This window comes from Notamacropus eugenii, chromosome 3 (assembly GCF_028372415.1).
Source record: "Notamacropus eugenii isolate mMacEug1 chromosome 3, mMacEug1.pri_v2, whole genome shotgun sequence".
Taxonomy (NCBI): domain Eukaryota; kingdom Metazoa; phylum Chordata; class Mammalia; order Diprotodontia; family Macropodidae; genus Notamacropus; species Notamacropus eugenii.
Window position 1 is genome coordinate 469,586,055 of NC_092874.1, and position 16,452 is coordinate 469,602,506.

General features: G+C 41.2%; 1 protein-coding gene across 3 annotated transcripts in view; it reads right to left on the reverse strand.

The window, feature by feature from the left end:
* BMPER (BMP binding endothelial regulator) overlaps nucleotides 1–16,452 on the reverse strand; it is a 278,921-nt gene that overhangs the window by 222,876 nt on the left and 39,593 nt on the right. For all 3 annotated transcript variants that reach the window (XM_072598870.1, XM_072598872.1, XM_072598871.1), the window contains exon 3: nucleotides 8,774–8,873. In XM_072598870.1, the coding sequence (XP_072454971.1) occupies nucleotides 8,774–8,873 (100 nt within the window). The remainder of the gene's footprint in view (nucleotides 1–8,773; nucleotides 8,874–16,452) is intronic.

A 16,452-nucleotide genomic window follows, 5' to 3' on the forward strand; every position in this document is an offset into this window, starting at 1 on the left:
CATCTGATGTAGTGCTGTGGTTCAGGTGTGGTCTCAGAGCAGTTCTCCAGCTCAGATCACAAGTAGAAATTCTCTTGTCTACTCAAAATTTCCTACAACATTAATCTTAACACAAATTGAAATTTTCTTTGCCAATAACCAAGTCAGATAATGAAAGTTAACTCAACTCTTATGTCTCTGTTATTATAAAATTAAATTTGGAAACTTTTAGACCAGGAAATTTACAATTTTAGGTCAGCCAGTTGTCATGTTGATATTTCTAAAAAATTCAAATATAAACAGAAAATTAGAACCTGATTTTTATACCTGGCGTTACTCATTCCCCCATTAGGAGGATGAGATTCCACTAAGGGATTAATAAAAGAATATTCTTTATAAGAAGATGGACTCTAACACAAAATTGATTTCATTTAAAAGTTGCCAGATTAATTTCAATTGTAACAAAAAGGTTCAGACATGGTATATGTAAATACATTGGGTTATCAATTTTAAAGCAGCGCATATCAAATAAGTTATCTGTAATAAAACATTTTCAGCTTTTAGCCACATCCAAATGAATTACCCCTAACAAAAGTGGATGCCTCTTTAAGGCATTTACAAGACAGACTACAAGTCATTCTTCTTCAGAGATAACTAATTGCACTTACATTCTTTTCTTGAATACAGAACTGAGACAGTTCTGATATTTGATAAGTAGCAGAATCATATCCTGGTCTTAAAAGTCTTTTCATCACAGAAATATCACAATTTATCTTGACATAACTAGTACTCATGCTAAATAGATGCTTTTTTCATTCCTAAGTTCAACATTACAAAAATTATTTTGCTTTAAGATGCGTAATAACAAACAAGAAAAGACTTGGGATGGGACATGTAAATATAACAACCCTAAACTGTATACTGAGAATAGATTTTATGAAATATTGTCTATAGTGAAACACGTTCAGTTATTAATCATGTTCAAATGGACGTAAACCTAGACTACTGCTCTCAGAATCCCTCTAAACATGGAAACATCTTTAAGGTGACTCTTAATTAGTTTGCATGAATTTCTATACATGTTCTAATCCCAGATCAAATAACAAACATAAGTAAAATCATATTTCCCATTGGGATGACACAAGATAGGGCATAAATTACTACTCTTTGAGAGTACGTCTATCTGTACTGAAATCATCTTCCTTAAAACAAAAACAAAAGAGGTTCCTGACCTTTAACCTCACAACTTAACAGATTTACATCTTTGTTTCCTGCCTGCTCATCAGTCTATAGGTTTGTACAGATGGGGGCTTTAGTTTTGTTGGAAATTTCCTAAACATAATATGATAAATTGAGCAATAAATTTGAAAACTTTTTAAAAATATTTTTCCTTAAATTTTTCCCAAGGCTCCTTGATACCCAAGTTTTTCCAAATATAAAAAGTCAAACCATTAAAAAAGTATTTCACCACATCACAAAGTAGAGGAGGGCAAAAGACACTTTGCACAGAGAAATGAAAGAGAAGACCAGAAAAAACAACCCAGAACAGCCAAAGCAAGATCATTCTTTCACCATCTTTCCTGACTTATTGTAGCAAAGGTTGCCTGACCTCCGTTCAAGAGAGGGTGAAATCTGGCCTATAAAGTCATGAAACACACCTTCCCCATTTGTTATTCACCAACAACAAACAGTGAGATAACAAATAAGTTATTGTTCAGGAGAAAGCCCCAAATTAAACGATGATCCTCCGTCCAAGGAAATCTAGACAAGCTGCCAAGTCTGCAGCAGAACTCCCAATGAGCTCATGAGTTTTCATCATACAATATGGATTTTTTTTCTTTAATGAGAGTGATCTTTTACCTGGCTATTATTCTGTATAGGCAAAAGGTTAGCTTTTAACCATTCCAAGACACAGAAGAATTCCAAAGGCATGGCATGACTTCAGAATGGCAGTGCTTGGAAAAAATCAACTTTAATTTTCCTGTATGCATGGGGGCAAGTGGAGGGGAAGGAAAGCAGGTAGTGCATGAATTTTCTCTTTTGTTTCCATAGTCATGTTAGCTTAATTAAAGGTGAGAAAAATCATGAGGAGGAAGCTCCCCACAAGTGAAGGCAGAGGCAAGGGCAGTCTGACCTGAGGTAGGAGCACGCAATTAAACAAACCTGCCCAGAATTCTCTTTGCAAGCAGTTTTGTACATGCCACTTGTGGTTCAGATAACCATGGACCAGGGAGAGAAACCAAACTTGGGATCATAGATAAGAACTAGGAAAAAAAACCTTACAGATCATCTGGTTCAATTCTCTCTCATTTTATAGACAGGGAAACTGAGGCATAGGGACTTTGATCCAGTTCACTCAGGTAGTAAGTATCAGAGACAGCATTTGAACCCTGGCCTTCTAACTCCAGAGTCTACAATCTTCCCACTGTACCAAGTGCCTTGTCATTTAAATAACAAAAATAATTTCTGACATTGATCTAGCACTTAAGGTCTTATAAAATGGTTTGCTTACATTTTCTCATTGATTTGATGCATATGTAGAGGCCACATATAAAGGTGTAAAGGAAGTAGTATCAGTTTTAGAGTCAGAGGCCGTGGATTCAAGTCCTAGCTGTGTTCAGTGGGACCTTGAGCAAGTCATTTAAATTCTCTGCCTCAGTTTCTTCATCTGTGAATCAGAGGGCTGAACTAAATGAGTTCAAAGTCTGTGATTCCAATAATAGGTGATGACTCTCATTGCCTGCATTTTTCTAGCCACTTTAGGGTCTTTGAAGTTCTTTCTTACCAACAATCCTGTGAAGTGCATGGCACTAGTATCATCATGCCCATTTTACAGATGAACAAAGCGAGGATCAAAGAGGTACTGGCAGCTGCGCAACTAATAAGTAAGTATTATACTTAAGACTAATCAGTCTTCTAATACTCTGTCCAGCAGACCTTCCAATACACTATACAAGCTTTTATGTTCTCTCTAATGTTGTCTTGGAGGAAACAGCCATAGAAACTGTGAAAAAGAAAAAACTAGAAGACAAGCAGGGGGTGCCCATAAAAGTTTAACAACCAGCTTGGGGGGGGGGGTGTACGCAGGACACACTTTTAACTTTGATTTGCGTCATTAACACTTTCTCCCTCCCTTTCTTAAGTCTGGAGACAAGAACAAATCAATGAATCAAACCCTGATTTTCAGTATTTGCTCATTTACCAGGTGTAAATGGTCACAATGAAAATTTAACAATCAGCTGAGTCAGAAGATAAGGGAGAATAGATGATTATTAACTAGCAAACAATAATAACAATGGCATAAGCTGGTGATCTATCAATGATTATTTATAAAGTATCATGTATTTCATTTCAGCCTAGAGCCTGAACAGTATGGTCCCTGCAATCCAGTTGTCCTGGGGGCCAAGGGTCAGCATCACTAATGGGGCACAGGAAAGTCAGTGAAAGAGCTCTTGACTTGAAAAAAGGAAAGACTGGGGTCCAAAACTAAACATCTCAGATCCTCAGTTACTCATCTGTAAAATGGGAATAGGAGAAGAGAGATTGGACCTATTAAATCCCAAGTATAGGAAACTCCTACTAATGTAGGTAATCACCTTGTTAGCAGTTTCTAGTCCTGGTTGCCTACAGCCCTGAGGAGTTAGGTGACTTGTCTGAGGTCACATAGCCACTATTGACAGAGACAGGACTTGAATCCAAGTCTTCTTGATTTCAGGACCAGCTGTCTAGGTTCTTGACCACACTGCCTCTCAGGGATGATGATTCCTACAATACTTACCACACAGAGTTGTTATGAATGAAGATAAAAAGCTATATGGATGGGAAGGATGATGAGGAAGAGGAAGAGGAGAAGAATGTTGATGAAAATCTATCAAGCCTCTTCTTCCCTCTGATCTGTTAGAGTTGATCAACCAGTATAGGAGGGGACTATCCAAAAGACTCACGCAGATGATGGCCATGATAATGACCCCTTTTCACAAAATTAAAAAATTTGTGGAAGAGTCATTTGTTAGTATATAGAATTACATGGCAGAACAGAATATGCTACATCAAGGTAAAAGGCAGGAAGGAGAAAAGAGGACAAAGCTTCATCATCGTCATCATCATCATCATCATCATCATCATCATCATCATCATCGTCATCATACCTGTAAGTAGTGTTATTGTTATGGTCCCTGTGCACAACGTTCTACCCTAAGGACCAATGGGCCTTTCCATCGGTCCTTCAATGGAACCCTTCTCTCTGTGTTCTTCTTCTATTAGAATGGGGGTTTCTTGAGAGCAGGGATTGTCTTGCTTTTCTCTTGTATCCCCAGCACAGTACTTAGGCTTATGCCAGATTTTAAAACATTTTTTGAGAGTTAAACACTAAATACAAAGTCAGACCAGTCATGTATTTTATGACAGCTAAATTTGTTCATCAATTGTAAACAGGAAAGGAAAGAGACTGGGAGAAATGCTATTGTGCTTTTTTTTCTTGAGAGCATGGTTTTTGATAGATTTACAAAGCTTTCATAAAGGAAGGAAGGAAGGAAGGAAGGAAGGAAGGAAGGAAGGAAGGAAGGAAGGAAGGAAGGAAGGAAGGAAGGAAGGAGGAAGGAAGGAAGGTCTATCAGGCACTGACTATATACTTGGCATTGTAATGGGTGCTGGCAATGGAAGTAGAAAAGTAAGAAAGCCCCTGCCCTGAAGAAGCTTGCCATTCTAATAGGGGGAGATAACACTATAAGTGATTTCAGAAGCAGATCAGAGAGAAACTCCCCCATGGTCCTTAGGGTATAGCAGCAAGGGAGATGATAATGTATCTTCTCTAATGTCATTTCCAGTGATAAAACCATATCCATTTCTAATGGTAAACCTTTTGAAAATGAAATTATAATGATGATTTTTCGGGGAAAAATAAAATCTTTCTTAAAATAACTAGCAATCTAATCTTAAACCTTGTTTTTATGCTAATCTTTATAGAGAATGATGGGGAAGAGAAGCTATGAAAAGACAGAGAAGAAAAAAAAGAGAGAAGAGGAGAGGGGGCAAGCCAGGGAGGGAGAACACTCATGGCACAGAATGTGGACTGGGAATTTGCTTGGAGATGAGATGATCAAGTTGATTGGACAAGGTGAAATGGAGAGGATAGGGAGGGCAGGGATAACCACATCTCACATCTACACAGCACTTTAAGGGGTGCAGAACACATTTTGTGATTGTCTCATTTGATACTCAGAACAGCTCTATAAGGCACATGCTCTAAGTATTACTGTGCCCTTTTTACAGATGAGCATAACTGAGACTCAGGTAAAATGGCTTTTCTGTGATCACAAAGTAAGCGTCAGATTCAGTATTTGAATGGATTTCCCCCTTGAATTGTGCCCAGCCTTCTTTCCCTGTTGCCACAACCGCAGAAAACAGGGCATTTAAAATAACCTGGAGGAGAGCCTCGGAGCTCAGGGTGCCATATTTACCAAGCAAAGGAAGCTAGAGGATCATAAGGTCTAGGGGACAATCAGAAGAAAAAATGCGCTGGAAAGCTATGAATAGAAGGGAACGAGTATGTACTAAGTTCCTGCTATGTGCCAGGGCTCTACAAATGTTTCATTTGATAGAATGGTGCCCAAGCGGGGGCACAAAGATAGTTTGGTGCCATAATCTCATTCATATCCCCAAAATGATAGAAACAATTTTCAAAATTTAAGAGAACACAGTTCAATAAATTCATTCAATTACCATGTAGCAATTGGTCCAAAAGATTACCTTATTTTTCCAGATAAGGAAACTGAGGCCCAGGGGGTTTTCGTAATTTGGACATATTAGATACTTTCACTAGGCCATAAGCATCTTGAGGTCAATGAGCTGTATTACTCATTGTCTCCCTATCCCGAGGACCTAGAATAATGCTGGAGTGATTGGGCGAATTGCACTGAAATCCTATGGCGGCTCAAAGGATAGAGCCCTGGGTTGGGAATCAGGAAGACTCATCTTCCTGAATTCTGATCCAGTCTCAGACACTTCCTAGCTGTGTGACCCTGGGCAAGTCACTTCACCCTATTTGCCTTAGTCTCCTCATCTGCAAAATGAGTGGGAGAAGGAAATAGAAAACTACTCCAGTATCTATGTCAAGGAAACCCCAGATGGGGTCACAGAGTCAGACATGACTGAAACAACTGAACAACCACAACAAAACACCCAACATACAGCTGCATGGTAGGGGGTCAAGGATGAAGATGGAGTCTGTTTTGAAGGGTGCAATTAGATATGCCCCTTATCCCAAAGACTCTGCAAAGATGGATAGAAATACTGTCCTTCCTAATGGAAGGATAAAGAATTGTGTAGAGATTTGTAAGCCCTGAAATGTGCATTCATTTGGATGGGGTCACACAAGTAGAGGATGTGAGTCTGGATTTGAACTCAGATCTCTCAGATTTCAAGACCAGTGATCTAGGCATTGCAATATATCTCAAATCAACTCCCTTCTTTCCTCTGACAGTGCCACCACCCAGGTGCAGGCCCTTATCACTCTCCTCCTGAACTCTTACACTAGCTGCTGGCAAATCTCCAGTATCTCTCCATTCCAGTCAATCCTCCACTCAGATATCTTCCTCAGATCTGAGAGAGTCTCTCCAATGGAAACCTCATAGGGGAACCCAATGTCCTCCAGGGGCAGCCCATTCATTCCACATTCAAACAGTTCTAATTGTTGGGATGTCCTTGATCATCTCCGAGTCTGAACCTGCCTTTCCACAGTCTCCACCTACCATGTAAGGAATTCAGCAGCATCTCTGCTGGAGAAGTCTATAACCCAGTCTGAGAGAAGATTCCCATTCATCAAAGTGAAGGAGACAAGGTAATGGCAGGTGGTGAAAAGGGAGTTAAGAACATGAGTCAGAAGACTGAGATCTGAGAGTTGGCAGGGGCCTTATGGAAAGGGCTCCATTGGAGTCACAAACCTGAGTTCCATTCATGGTTCTGAGATTTTAGGCAACTGATTCACCTAACCTATCTGGACCTCAGTTCCTGTATCTGTAAAATTAGGGGACTGGATTAAAAAAATGAGGCATAGAAAGAGGGAAGGTGAACTGTCCAACATTCTAAGGGATCATAGAGTTAGCTCTACCCTTGGAGATCATCTATTCCAACTGCCTCATTTATCAATGAGGAAACTGAGCCTCAGAATAGTTAAGTGTCTCACCAAAGTCAAAATCACAGGAAGTAAAAGGTAGGATTTGAACTTGGGTCCATTGCCTCCAAATCTGCAGCTCTGTATCCAAACCTCAGTAGCATAATGAGTAGTATGAAAGGGCAAGTTCTAGAATCAGAATCTACATGAGTTCATATCTCCATTCCAATGCACAATAGCTGTGTGAGTCATGAAATGAGCTATTTCCACCTCAGTTTCCTCACCTGTAAAATGGGGATAATAATGACTAATCCGCCTAGAGTTGTTATAAAGATTAAACGAGAAGAACTTAGAGTGCTCTGTGGCCGACAACGCACTGTATAATGGCCTATTATTATGACCATCATCATCATCATTATTATTAATTTGGAGAACATTCCAGGCAGGGGAAATAAGCACCCACAAAAGCTCAGGGCTGGCAATGAGCATTGTACGGACATGAGTGCTGAACTGGAATAAACGGTAGGTGTTGAATAAAACGGCACCCAGAATATAGTCAGATGATGAAAGTCCTGGAGAACCAAGCAGAAGAATGTGGATTTAATGCTGGTAGGAAATGGGGCAATGCCAAAGTCTTCAAGTAAAGGTAAGCCAAAAGGAAAGCGCTGGTTAATGAAAAGGAACCAAGCAACGGTAGAGAAGTTCTGATTTCCCCATCCCTTGCCCATCCCCATCTTGCATTTATTTGCATTTAATTTGTACCAGTTTTTACTTATTTTTTGTAGGCTTGTCATTTTCTCCAATTGAATGATATTCAGTGAGGGCAGGAACATCTTTGGTTTTGTTCTAGACTTTTTATAATTAATTAAATAATTAAATTAAAATAAATTAAATAAGTTAAATTAATAATAAATAATAATAAATTAATTAATTAAATAAGTTAAATTAATAATAAATAAATAATAAATAAATAAATAAATGAAATAAATTAAAATAAAAATAAATTTAATAAGTTAATTAAATACATGAACGGTTTGGGCGGAGTGAGGGGACTCAGTTCAGTTCAGTTCATCAAGTATCTGTTACGCTCCTACTCTTGAAAAGTCAATGAACAAGAGGCTGGGGATGAAGATAAAAATGATACAGCTCCAGGAGTCGCCATAGATGCTACTTGGGGGAAAGGTGGAGAAGAGAGTGAAGGCCCAGCTTTGCACAATAAATAACAAGGCTGGTCAGCGTTCACACGGCACTTAGAACACGCCAGGCATTGTGCTAACTAAGCACTTGCCGATCGTTATCTCCTTTGATCCTCACAACAACTCTGTGAGTCAGATGTGATTGTTTTCCTCATTTTTACAGATGAGAAAACTGAGGTAAGTGATTTGTCCAGGGTCACACAACTTGTAAAGATCTGAATCTAGATTTGAACTCAGGTCTTCCTGACTCCAGGTCCAGCTCCAACTACTAGTTGCTGATCAGTAAATACAAGGGCCACACAGAATACAAAGTTATTTACAGGGGGAGAGATCAGTCTTGGCATTGGAAACCTCCCCCACCCCCAACCTTCCCCTGCCCGCACTCCCAAATTCCCACCACCAACTCATCTGCAGAGAAAGACTGAAGGAGGAAAAGGGTGAGGAAAAATTCCAGAGGCCAAACAAATAGACCCAAGAAATCCAGCACCTTTGCATCGTTCACAGCAGGTTCCCCTCTGCTTAACCACCAGGGCACAGTCTTTGGAGAACAGTGGACACTTCTCTCGTTTACATGTCACTTCTTTATTCTAGGCAAAAAAAAAAAAAAAAGGAGACATTTAAAGTCATATTCTAGCATGGATACCTAGATTCTCATAGATAAACATGGCGGGCATGGTGGGGGGAGGGCAGGGATTCAGCCCCACCTTCTACCCTGTTCTCACCTTGACAAGAAACTACTGCAACTAAGAACTGGAAATAAAGTGGCGTCTCTCAGTTGGGAAATGGACAAACAAGTTGTAGCCAATGGAATAATGAGAATTACTGAACCAAAAGAAAGGATGAATGTGAAGAATTCAGAAAAAATGTGAGAAGACTTACATGAATAGATGCAGAGCGAGGAAAGCAGAGCCAGGAAAACAAAATGCATAACGACCACCACAATGGAAATGGAAAGGTCAACCAAATGAAATTGAACACTGGCTAATTGTAAATAGCCAAGCCTGACCCCAGGGAAGAGAGGAGAAAGTGTATTTCCCTTCACTGATTGCCAAGATGGAGCCTACAGGTGCGGAACATGACATGTCCTGTCAGACACAGTTGGATGGCTTTGCTGAACATTTTTTAAATCTTTATTTTAAGGGAAGAATCCATGGATATGTGTCAAGGGATGGTGGTATTAAAATTAGAAACAAATGCTGTCTAAAAGCAAAAGACATGAATAAAAAACCAAAATATTGTTTTTAAAAATAACCCCTCAACTTTGTGCCAAATCAAATGAGATATTTGTAAGGCGCTTAGCACAGGACCCCCCACAGATAGTGAGTACTTAGTAAACACTTGCTCCCTTCCTGTGCCTTGGTTTCCGTATCATAGAATGAGAGGAACAGACTATGTGTTCTTCGGCTTCCCTTCCAGCTGTTAGAGCCTAGGATTCTAGGTCCTCAAAACTTCTGAGGGACGGAAAACTGAATGTCACCAAAAAAGAAGAAAGGAAGGAAGGAGGAAAGGAAGGAAGGAAGGAAGGAAGGAAGGAAGGAAGGAAGGAAGGAAGGAAGGAAGGAAGGAAGGAAGGAAGGAAGGAAGGAAGGAAGGAGGAAAGGAAGGAAGGAAGGAGGAAAGGAAGGAAGGAAGGAAGGGAGGAAGGAAGGAAGGGAGGAAAGGAAGGAAGGAAGGAAGGAAGGAAGGAAGGAAGGAAGGAAGGAAGGAAGGAAGGAAGGAAGGAAGGGAGGAAGGAAGGAAGAAAGGAAGGAAGGAAGGAAGGAAGGAAGGAAGGAAAGAGAGGAAGAGAGAGCAAATTCCTCCCAATGAGAAAAAGGCGTATTATTTGAAAGAGAGGGGAGGGAGGAAAAACAGAAAAATCAGTCCCTTTTCAGGGACCCCTGACCATGATAAAATGATACTGGGGAGGGGGGAGGGGGAGTGTGACTTCTCCTGTGCTAACATTACTTTTTAGTAGACTATAGAAATGATAATATTTGTTTAATCTGAATTTCTGCCAGTTAGGGTACCTGGTCCAGGACTTCCTCAGGAGAACAAAAATATTTGCCCATGACCGTCCAGCAGTCCAGCTGTTTAAGGTTCCAATCCAAATATCAGCAAGGATGGGATCTGACAGGCTCCGAAAGAGGGGAAAAACCCCACCCCAAACAAAGACACATTGCGCAGGTTTTTAGAGAATGACAGCCCCAGGGTGCTTAAGGATGCTGTCAGTGAAAGTGGGGAGGACTTCATTGACTGCCTGAAAAGCTAAAGGAAAAAAATACATGTGTATATATATATATATATATGTGTGTGTGTGTGTGTGTGTGTGTGTGTGTGTGTGTGTATTTATATATACATATATACAAAATATATGTGTATATGTACATATATTGTATATGTATGTGTGCACATACAAACATACATATGTATGCACATATAAATATGTGTGTATAGTTATATATACATACATATACATACACGTGTGCGTGTATAATCTGACCAGAACAGTACACAACTGGAGCATGTATCTGCATGTACATTGTGTGCAGAGAAAAGCAATTACCGGCACAAAGACACATACTTCTAACATTACTCCATCTCATCTGAGCCCCAGAGCGCTCCCATACAAAAGGCATTACAGGTTTCATCATGCCCATTTAGTGGATGAGGAAAATGAGGTAGACAGGGGCTAAGTGATATGTCTGCGGTCACTCAGCTTGTAAGCATTTGAGACTACTTTCAGTTCAGGTGTTCCTGACTTCAGGTCCAGTGCTCTAGCCACTGGGCTATCCAGCTATCTCTTACTTTCTCAGCAACTTGTAGGCCCAGGGTCAAAAGCTGACATTTAAATTGCCATCTATAAAATGTTTCAAAATTTTCAAAGGGTTTTACCTACATTATTTTCAATCCTCACAACAGCCCAATGAGGTAAACAGTGAAAGTATTATTAGGTCCATTTTACAGACTGGGAGACGGAGACTTGGAGCCACTGTGACATGCCCGTGGTCATAGAGCTTCCAAGTCTAACAGACAGGATTTGAACCCAGGCATTCTCACCTCGAAGCCCAACAGTCTCTCTGCTCACTATATACATCTTGACCTTCAATTTCAGGTTGGCTTTTAAGTTACTAATCCTGCCTCCCCCAACTCTGACTTTAACTGCCATCCAGGTGTACATTAAAGAAGAGGTATTGATTAACAGTCCATATGGAAATCAGTTTAATTGAATTTAGCTTTTACTAAGCACTTACTACAGGCAAAAGGCCTACGTGCTGGAGATTTGAAGAAAGATTTGCGATGGACCCTGCTTAGATGAACTGGGTAACTTTCCCACCCTAAAAGTGCAAAAGCAGATGTCTGGGGGAGATAGGCCCCCAGCCAAGGACAGGTCAACCCTTCTTCTGCCTGTTTGTCATGGAGCAAACACTGGAGAAGCTGGGTTCAAATTCTACTTCTTCCACTTACTAGCTTTATCTCTGTAGGCCTCAGTGTCCCCATCTGTAAAAGAAGGGGCTAGACTAGATGTCTTTTTAGGTCCCTGCTGCCACCTCCAGCTCTGTGAGGTTTCTGATTCTTTCACTTTTCAGGGACACAGCCTGAAACACAAGGCAGATGCATGTCAGATCAGGTCCACTTGAAAAGACAACTCCAATACCAGACTCCAAGACACAGGAAGGAGGGACATTCTAGGACAGGAACCATACCTTCCTTTAGTCCCCTCCCCCTCCCACTCCTGGGAGATTCTAATATACTCCAATGCAGTGCCCTGAGTCGGAATTAAACAAGCTTTCGGAGTAGTCTTTCATGGGCTCCAGGACAAAAACTCATCATCATCCATCAGGGAGACCACTGGGCAAACCCAAACACTCACCAATTACCCAAAGTCACCCCTAGTATTCAGGGAGCTGGGGCTGCTTCACCTGGAGAAGAGGAAACTTAGGAGGACCTAAGCATTCTTTTCAAGTCCTAGAAGGGACTTGTTAGACTTGTTCCATTTTGGAACAATGGGTAGAAATATCCCAAGGGTGAACTAAGGTTTGATATCAGAGAAGAAAGCGTAGCACAAGCTGCTTCCAGACATAACAGATTCCTACTCCTGAAAGGCCTTTGAGAAAAGGTCAGATGGGCATCCTTTCAAATACCATGGAGAGAGATGCATGCTTAGATGTCAGCAGGACCAGACAGCCCCTGAGGTCCTTCTGAAATTCTGTACGTTATTTTGGCATTGCCATCATTTTCCAAAGCCCAAGGAAGCCTATGCCAGGGATTTACCATGCCAGTGGAACCCTCCAGGTGCCTATGGGTTGAGAGCTTAGAGCAGTAGCATCAAATTCAAATAGAATCTGGGCAGACCTCATACTGACTTAGTTTTCTAACATGGTATTATTTATATCTCATTGTATTTTAATTCATTTTGTTAAACATTTTCCAATTACATGTTAATTTGGTTCAGGCTGTGCTCAGGACTATTGTGGGCCAGGGGTTTGACACCTTTGTCAAGCAGGGAAGATCTAAGTTCAAATCAGACACTTTATTAGCTTTGTGATCATGGGCAAGTCACGTAATTGCTCTGTGCTTCAGTTTTCTCTTCTGTTAAGTGGAGATAGCGCTACCTATGGTAGCCAGTCATCTGCCAATCAAAAAAGAATTTATTAGGTGTTAACCGTGTGCCAATTCAGGAGTTGGAGAATACAAGCAAAAAAGCAGATAGAGGTCCTGTCCTCAAGCAGCTCCCATTCTAAAAAACGAAACGACATAAAGAACTAGGTCCAGATTAGACAGAAGGTCATCTCTGTGGAGACGGCACTAACTAGCAGCTGAAAGACCAGGAAAGGCCTCCTGCAAAAAGTGGGGTTGAAGCTGAGACTTATCTCCTATGGCTGCTTCAAGGCTGGTAGGAGGTCCAGGATGGAAAACACTATTTATGGTGACGGTTTCCCTAGAGGTGTCTCTCACATAGTGTAGGGACTGGCCTCAGGATTGCACTGGAATAGGATGTCCAGGTAGGAAATTTCCTCTACTGATGCCAGCAGGTTCTCCCCCAGAAACTTGGGGTCTTAGAGGGCTACCCAGAGCAGTGAGATTCGCCCAGGGTCACACAGCCTACTGAAATCCAAGGCCTTTTGAATCTACTCATCATCTTGCAGACTGATACTCAAGACCTCCCCAGTATCCTCAATGGCCTGGAGGGCTGGTGGGGAGAGGGGCGATGAGCTCCTCCCAAGGTCTCCCTCACTAGAGGGCTCAGACTTTTTTGGCCAACTCTACATTTCTTATCAGCTGTTCTTCATGTCTCCATTCTGGGTGCCCTCTGACACTCCTCTCGTCCTCCACTTTCCAGCTTTCTTTTGTGTGAGGTCTTCCTCATTAGAGGCAGGGGGTACCTGGTAAATAGCGTTCAATAAACGTCAATTGATTATGGACATTCATGGGTTTATTACCTGGCTTTCCTAGTTTCTCTGAAAGGCATCCTGAAGACTGGCAGCAAGGAATGAGATAGACTTTTCTTAAACAGGCCTCTTCCCCTCCCCTCTTCCTCAGAGTCTCTGCCCCTCAACCGCTGTGTTACTGGGTCCTGCCTCCCTATCCCTACCCTGCCAATACAACACTGAAGCTTCCCAGCTTCCCAATCAGATCCCACTAATTCAGACACAATTTGCTTTGGACAGGGATTCTTAACCTAATGTCTGTGAATTTGGATGGGAAAAACTTACATCTTTATTTTCATTAATCTCAAATTGAAGATAGATGATAGATGGATAGCTACATACATATATACATACATATACAAATACATACACACACAAAATATATATACATATATACACATATATACAAATACATGCATATACGTATATACACACATATACACGTACACACATATGTATACACACATACATACACAAATACATATACATTTCCTTCGATTAATTTTTTTTTAAAGCACAGTATTCTGAGGATACCCAGGCTTCATGAGACTCCCAAAGGGGTCAATGACACAAAAAAAATTATGATGGATAAAATGATGGACTTGGAATCAAGAAATCTTCAAATCCTACCTTAGAGTAAAGCTATGTAACGCTGGGCAAGTCACTTACCCTCAGTCTCCACATCTGTGAAATGGGGATGATGATGGCACCTGCCTCATAGGGCAGTTGTAAGGACCAAATAAGACAAACGTATGCAAAACACATTAAAACTGTGTACAATTGCTAGCTCATATTATACTCGTGGCATGATAGATAGAAAGCTGGTCTCAGAGGCAGGAAGACGTGAGGTCCTGCCTCTGACGTTTGCTGGCTAAAGTGTCCCTGGGAAACTACCTCTCTCAGTACCCTGGACACCTCACTACAACCCTGCATTTCTGAGAAGGCGCTGATCTGCACTGATTGAGTTTCCTCATCTGGGAGTTCCTAATACCAATAAAATCCCATATCCATCCCAGTCCATATCCCGATCTGATTAGCGTCACTCAGGCTCTATCTTCACTCAAAACTCTAGGTCAACACTGGGAATGTTATCAGATGATTCGCTAGGGTCTCGCTGAGCAGAAAAGCTCTCTGGGGAGGACTTAGTAGTCCAAAGGGTCCCACACTATGGGAAGTCATGCATTGGGACCTGATAGTACAAAAGAGACACACTACTCTTAAATATTAAAAAGAAAACATTTGCTAAATTAGAAAGCTGGGAGCCGGTCAAAATCCAGAGCAGCATCCCTCGATCTATAATAAATAACTTGTAATTACAGCTCAACACAAAATTTATTTTAACCAGATGGCCCAGGGAGTCACATCTGGATGCATTTATTTATTTATTTGTTCCCTGCCTGAGTTCGCACATGGACATCCAAAGGGGGACAAGCTACACTTGAGTAGAAGGTTCGGTTCTGGTGTTGGTAGTTTTCACATGACAGAAGGATGTAGAAGAGTCCAACCACATTGGGTTTGGTTTCACTCATCACTATTTGGACCAGATTTGAGCAAAGTCAGAGTCTCAGGACTTGGGAGAAATGGGGAAAACTGGATAGGGAAAAACTTCAGGAAAATGCTAGTGACAGGGGGATGAGGGAGGTTCCTCTTTGAACTGAGAACAGGGAATATAGATTTAGAGGTGAAAGGGACCTCAGATGCCATCTACTCTAATCCCCTCATGTTAAAGAAGGGAACTCGAGCCCACCAACTTCAAAATCCAATGGTTTTCTCTACTGAAATGTCACTGAGATTAACACCTTCTCCTTTAATAAAATAAAATCTTCTCCTTTAATTGGCTACTGACCTGTAGGAAGCAATGGCCTGTTAGACAGACCTTCACTTGGTTTCTTCATTTCATCTCTGCCCCTTTCTACCTGGCTAGCATTGAGCAAATACCAAAACCTCTTGGGATCAAAGTTTCTTCACATGTGAAATGAAGGGGTTGGGATAAGATCACCCCTAATATTCCTTCCAGCTCCTAATCATCACAAAAATGCTTGGCATGGTGATCCATGTGTGGGAAAAGGTTCCAGATTTGGAGTCCAAGCATCAAAGCTTAACTTTCTGGTGTTCTACTTGCTTCTTAGAGGTGTAGCTTCCTCACCTCTAAAAGTAAGTGGGTTGAACCAGGTGACCTCCAAGCTTTCTTCAGGTTCTAATTTTATGAATCCACAAGGTTTATGGTTACATGTGGAAATTCCCAAGGGAAAGAAAGGAAGCAAAGGTGATGTGCGACTTCTAGTGTGGGTGACCTGTGAGGATGGTGGCATCTTGAGTAAAAATAAGGACATTTAAGAGAGTAAGACATTGCATTGAGGGAAGAGGAGAGGGAATTAAGACTTCATAGAGATGAAAGGGCCCTCAGAGACAATCTCACTCAATTCCTTCATTTTTATGAAGGTGGAAACTGAGGTTAAATGATTTGTCCTAAGTGAAACAAGTGATAGAAGCAAGGGCAGGATTTGAGCCTGGGTCCTCCAATGCCAAAATCAGGGCTCCTTCCATTGTACCACACACACACTCTAGCTCCTTGACTCGGCCAGCTTAGGGCTAGCCTCACCTCAATATACCTAAGTCTCCTCCTCTGAGACTCAGACTGGGAAAGGTTGTGGCTCGATCTCATGCTCCCTGGGGACACTTAGTGCCTTTATAAGAACTTCCATTCTTGTTGAGTAACTGTTATAAAAGCAGAATAATTCAAATGAGCTGCTTT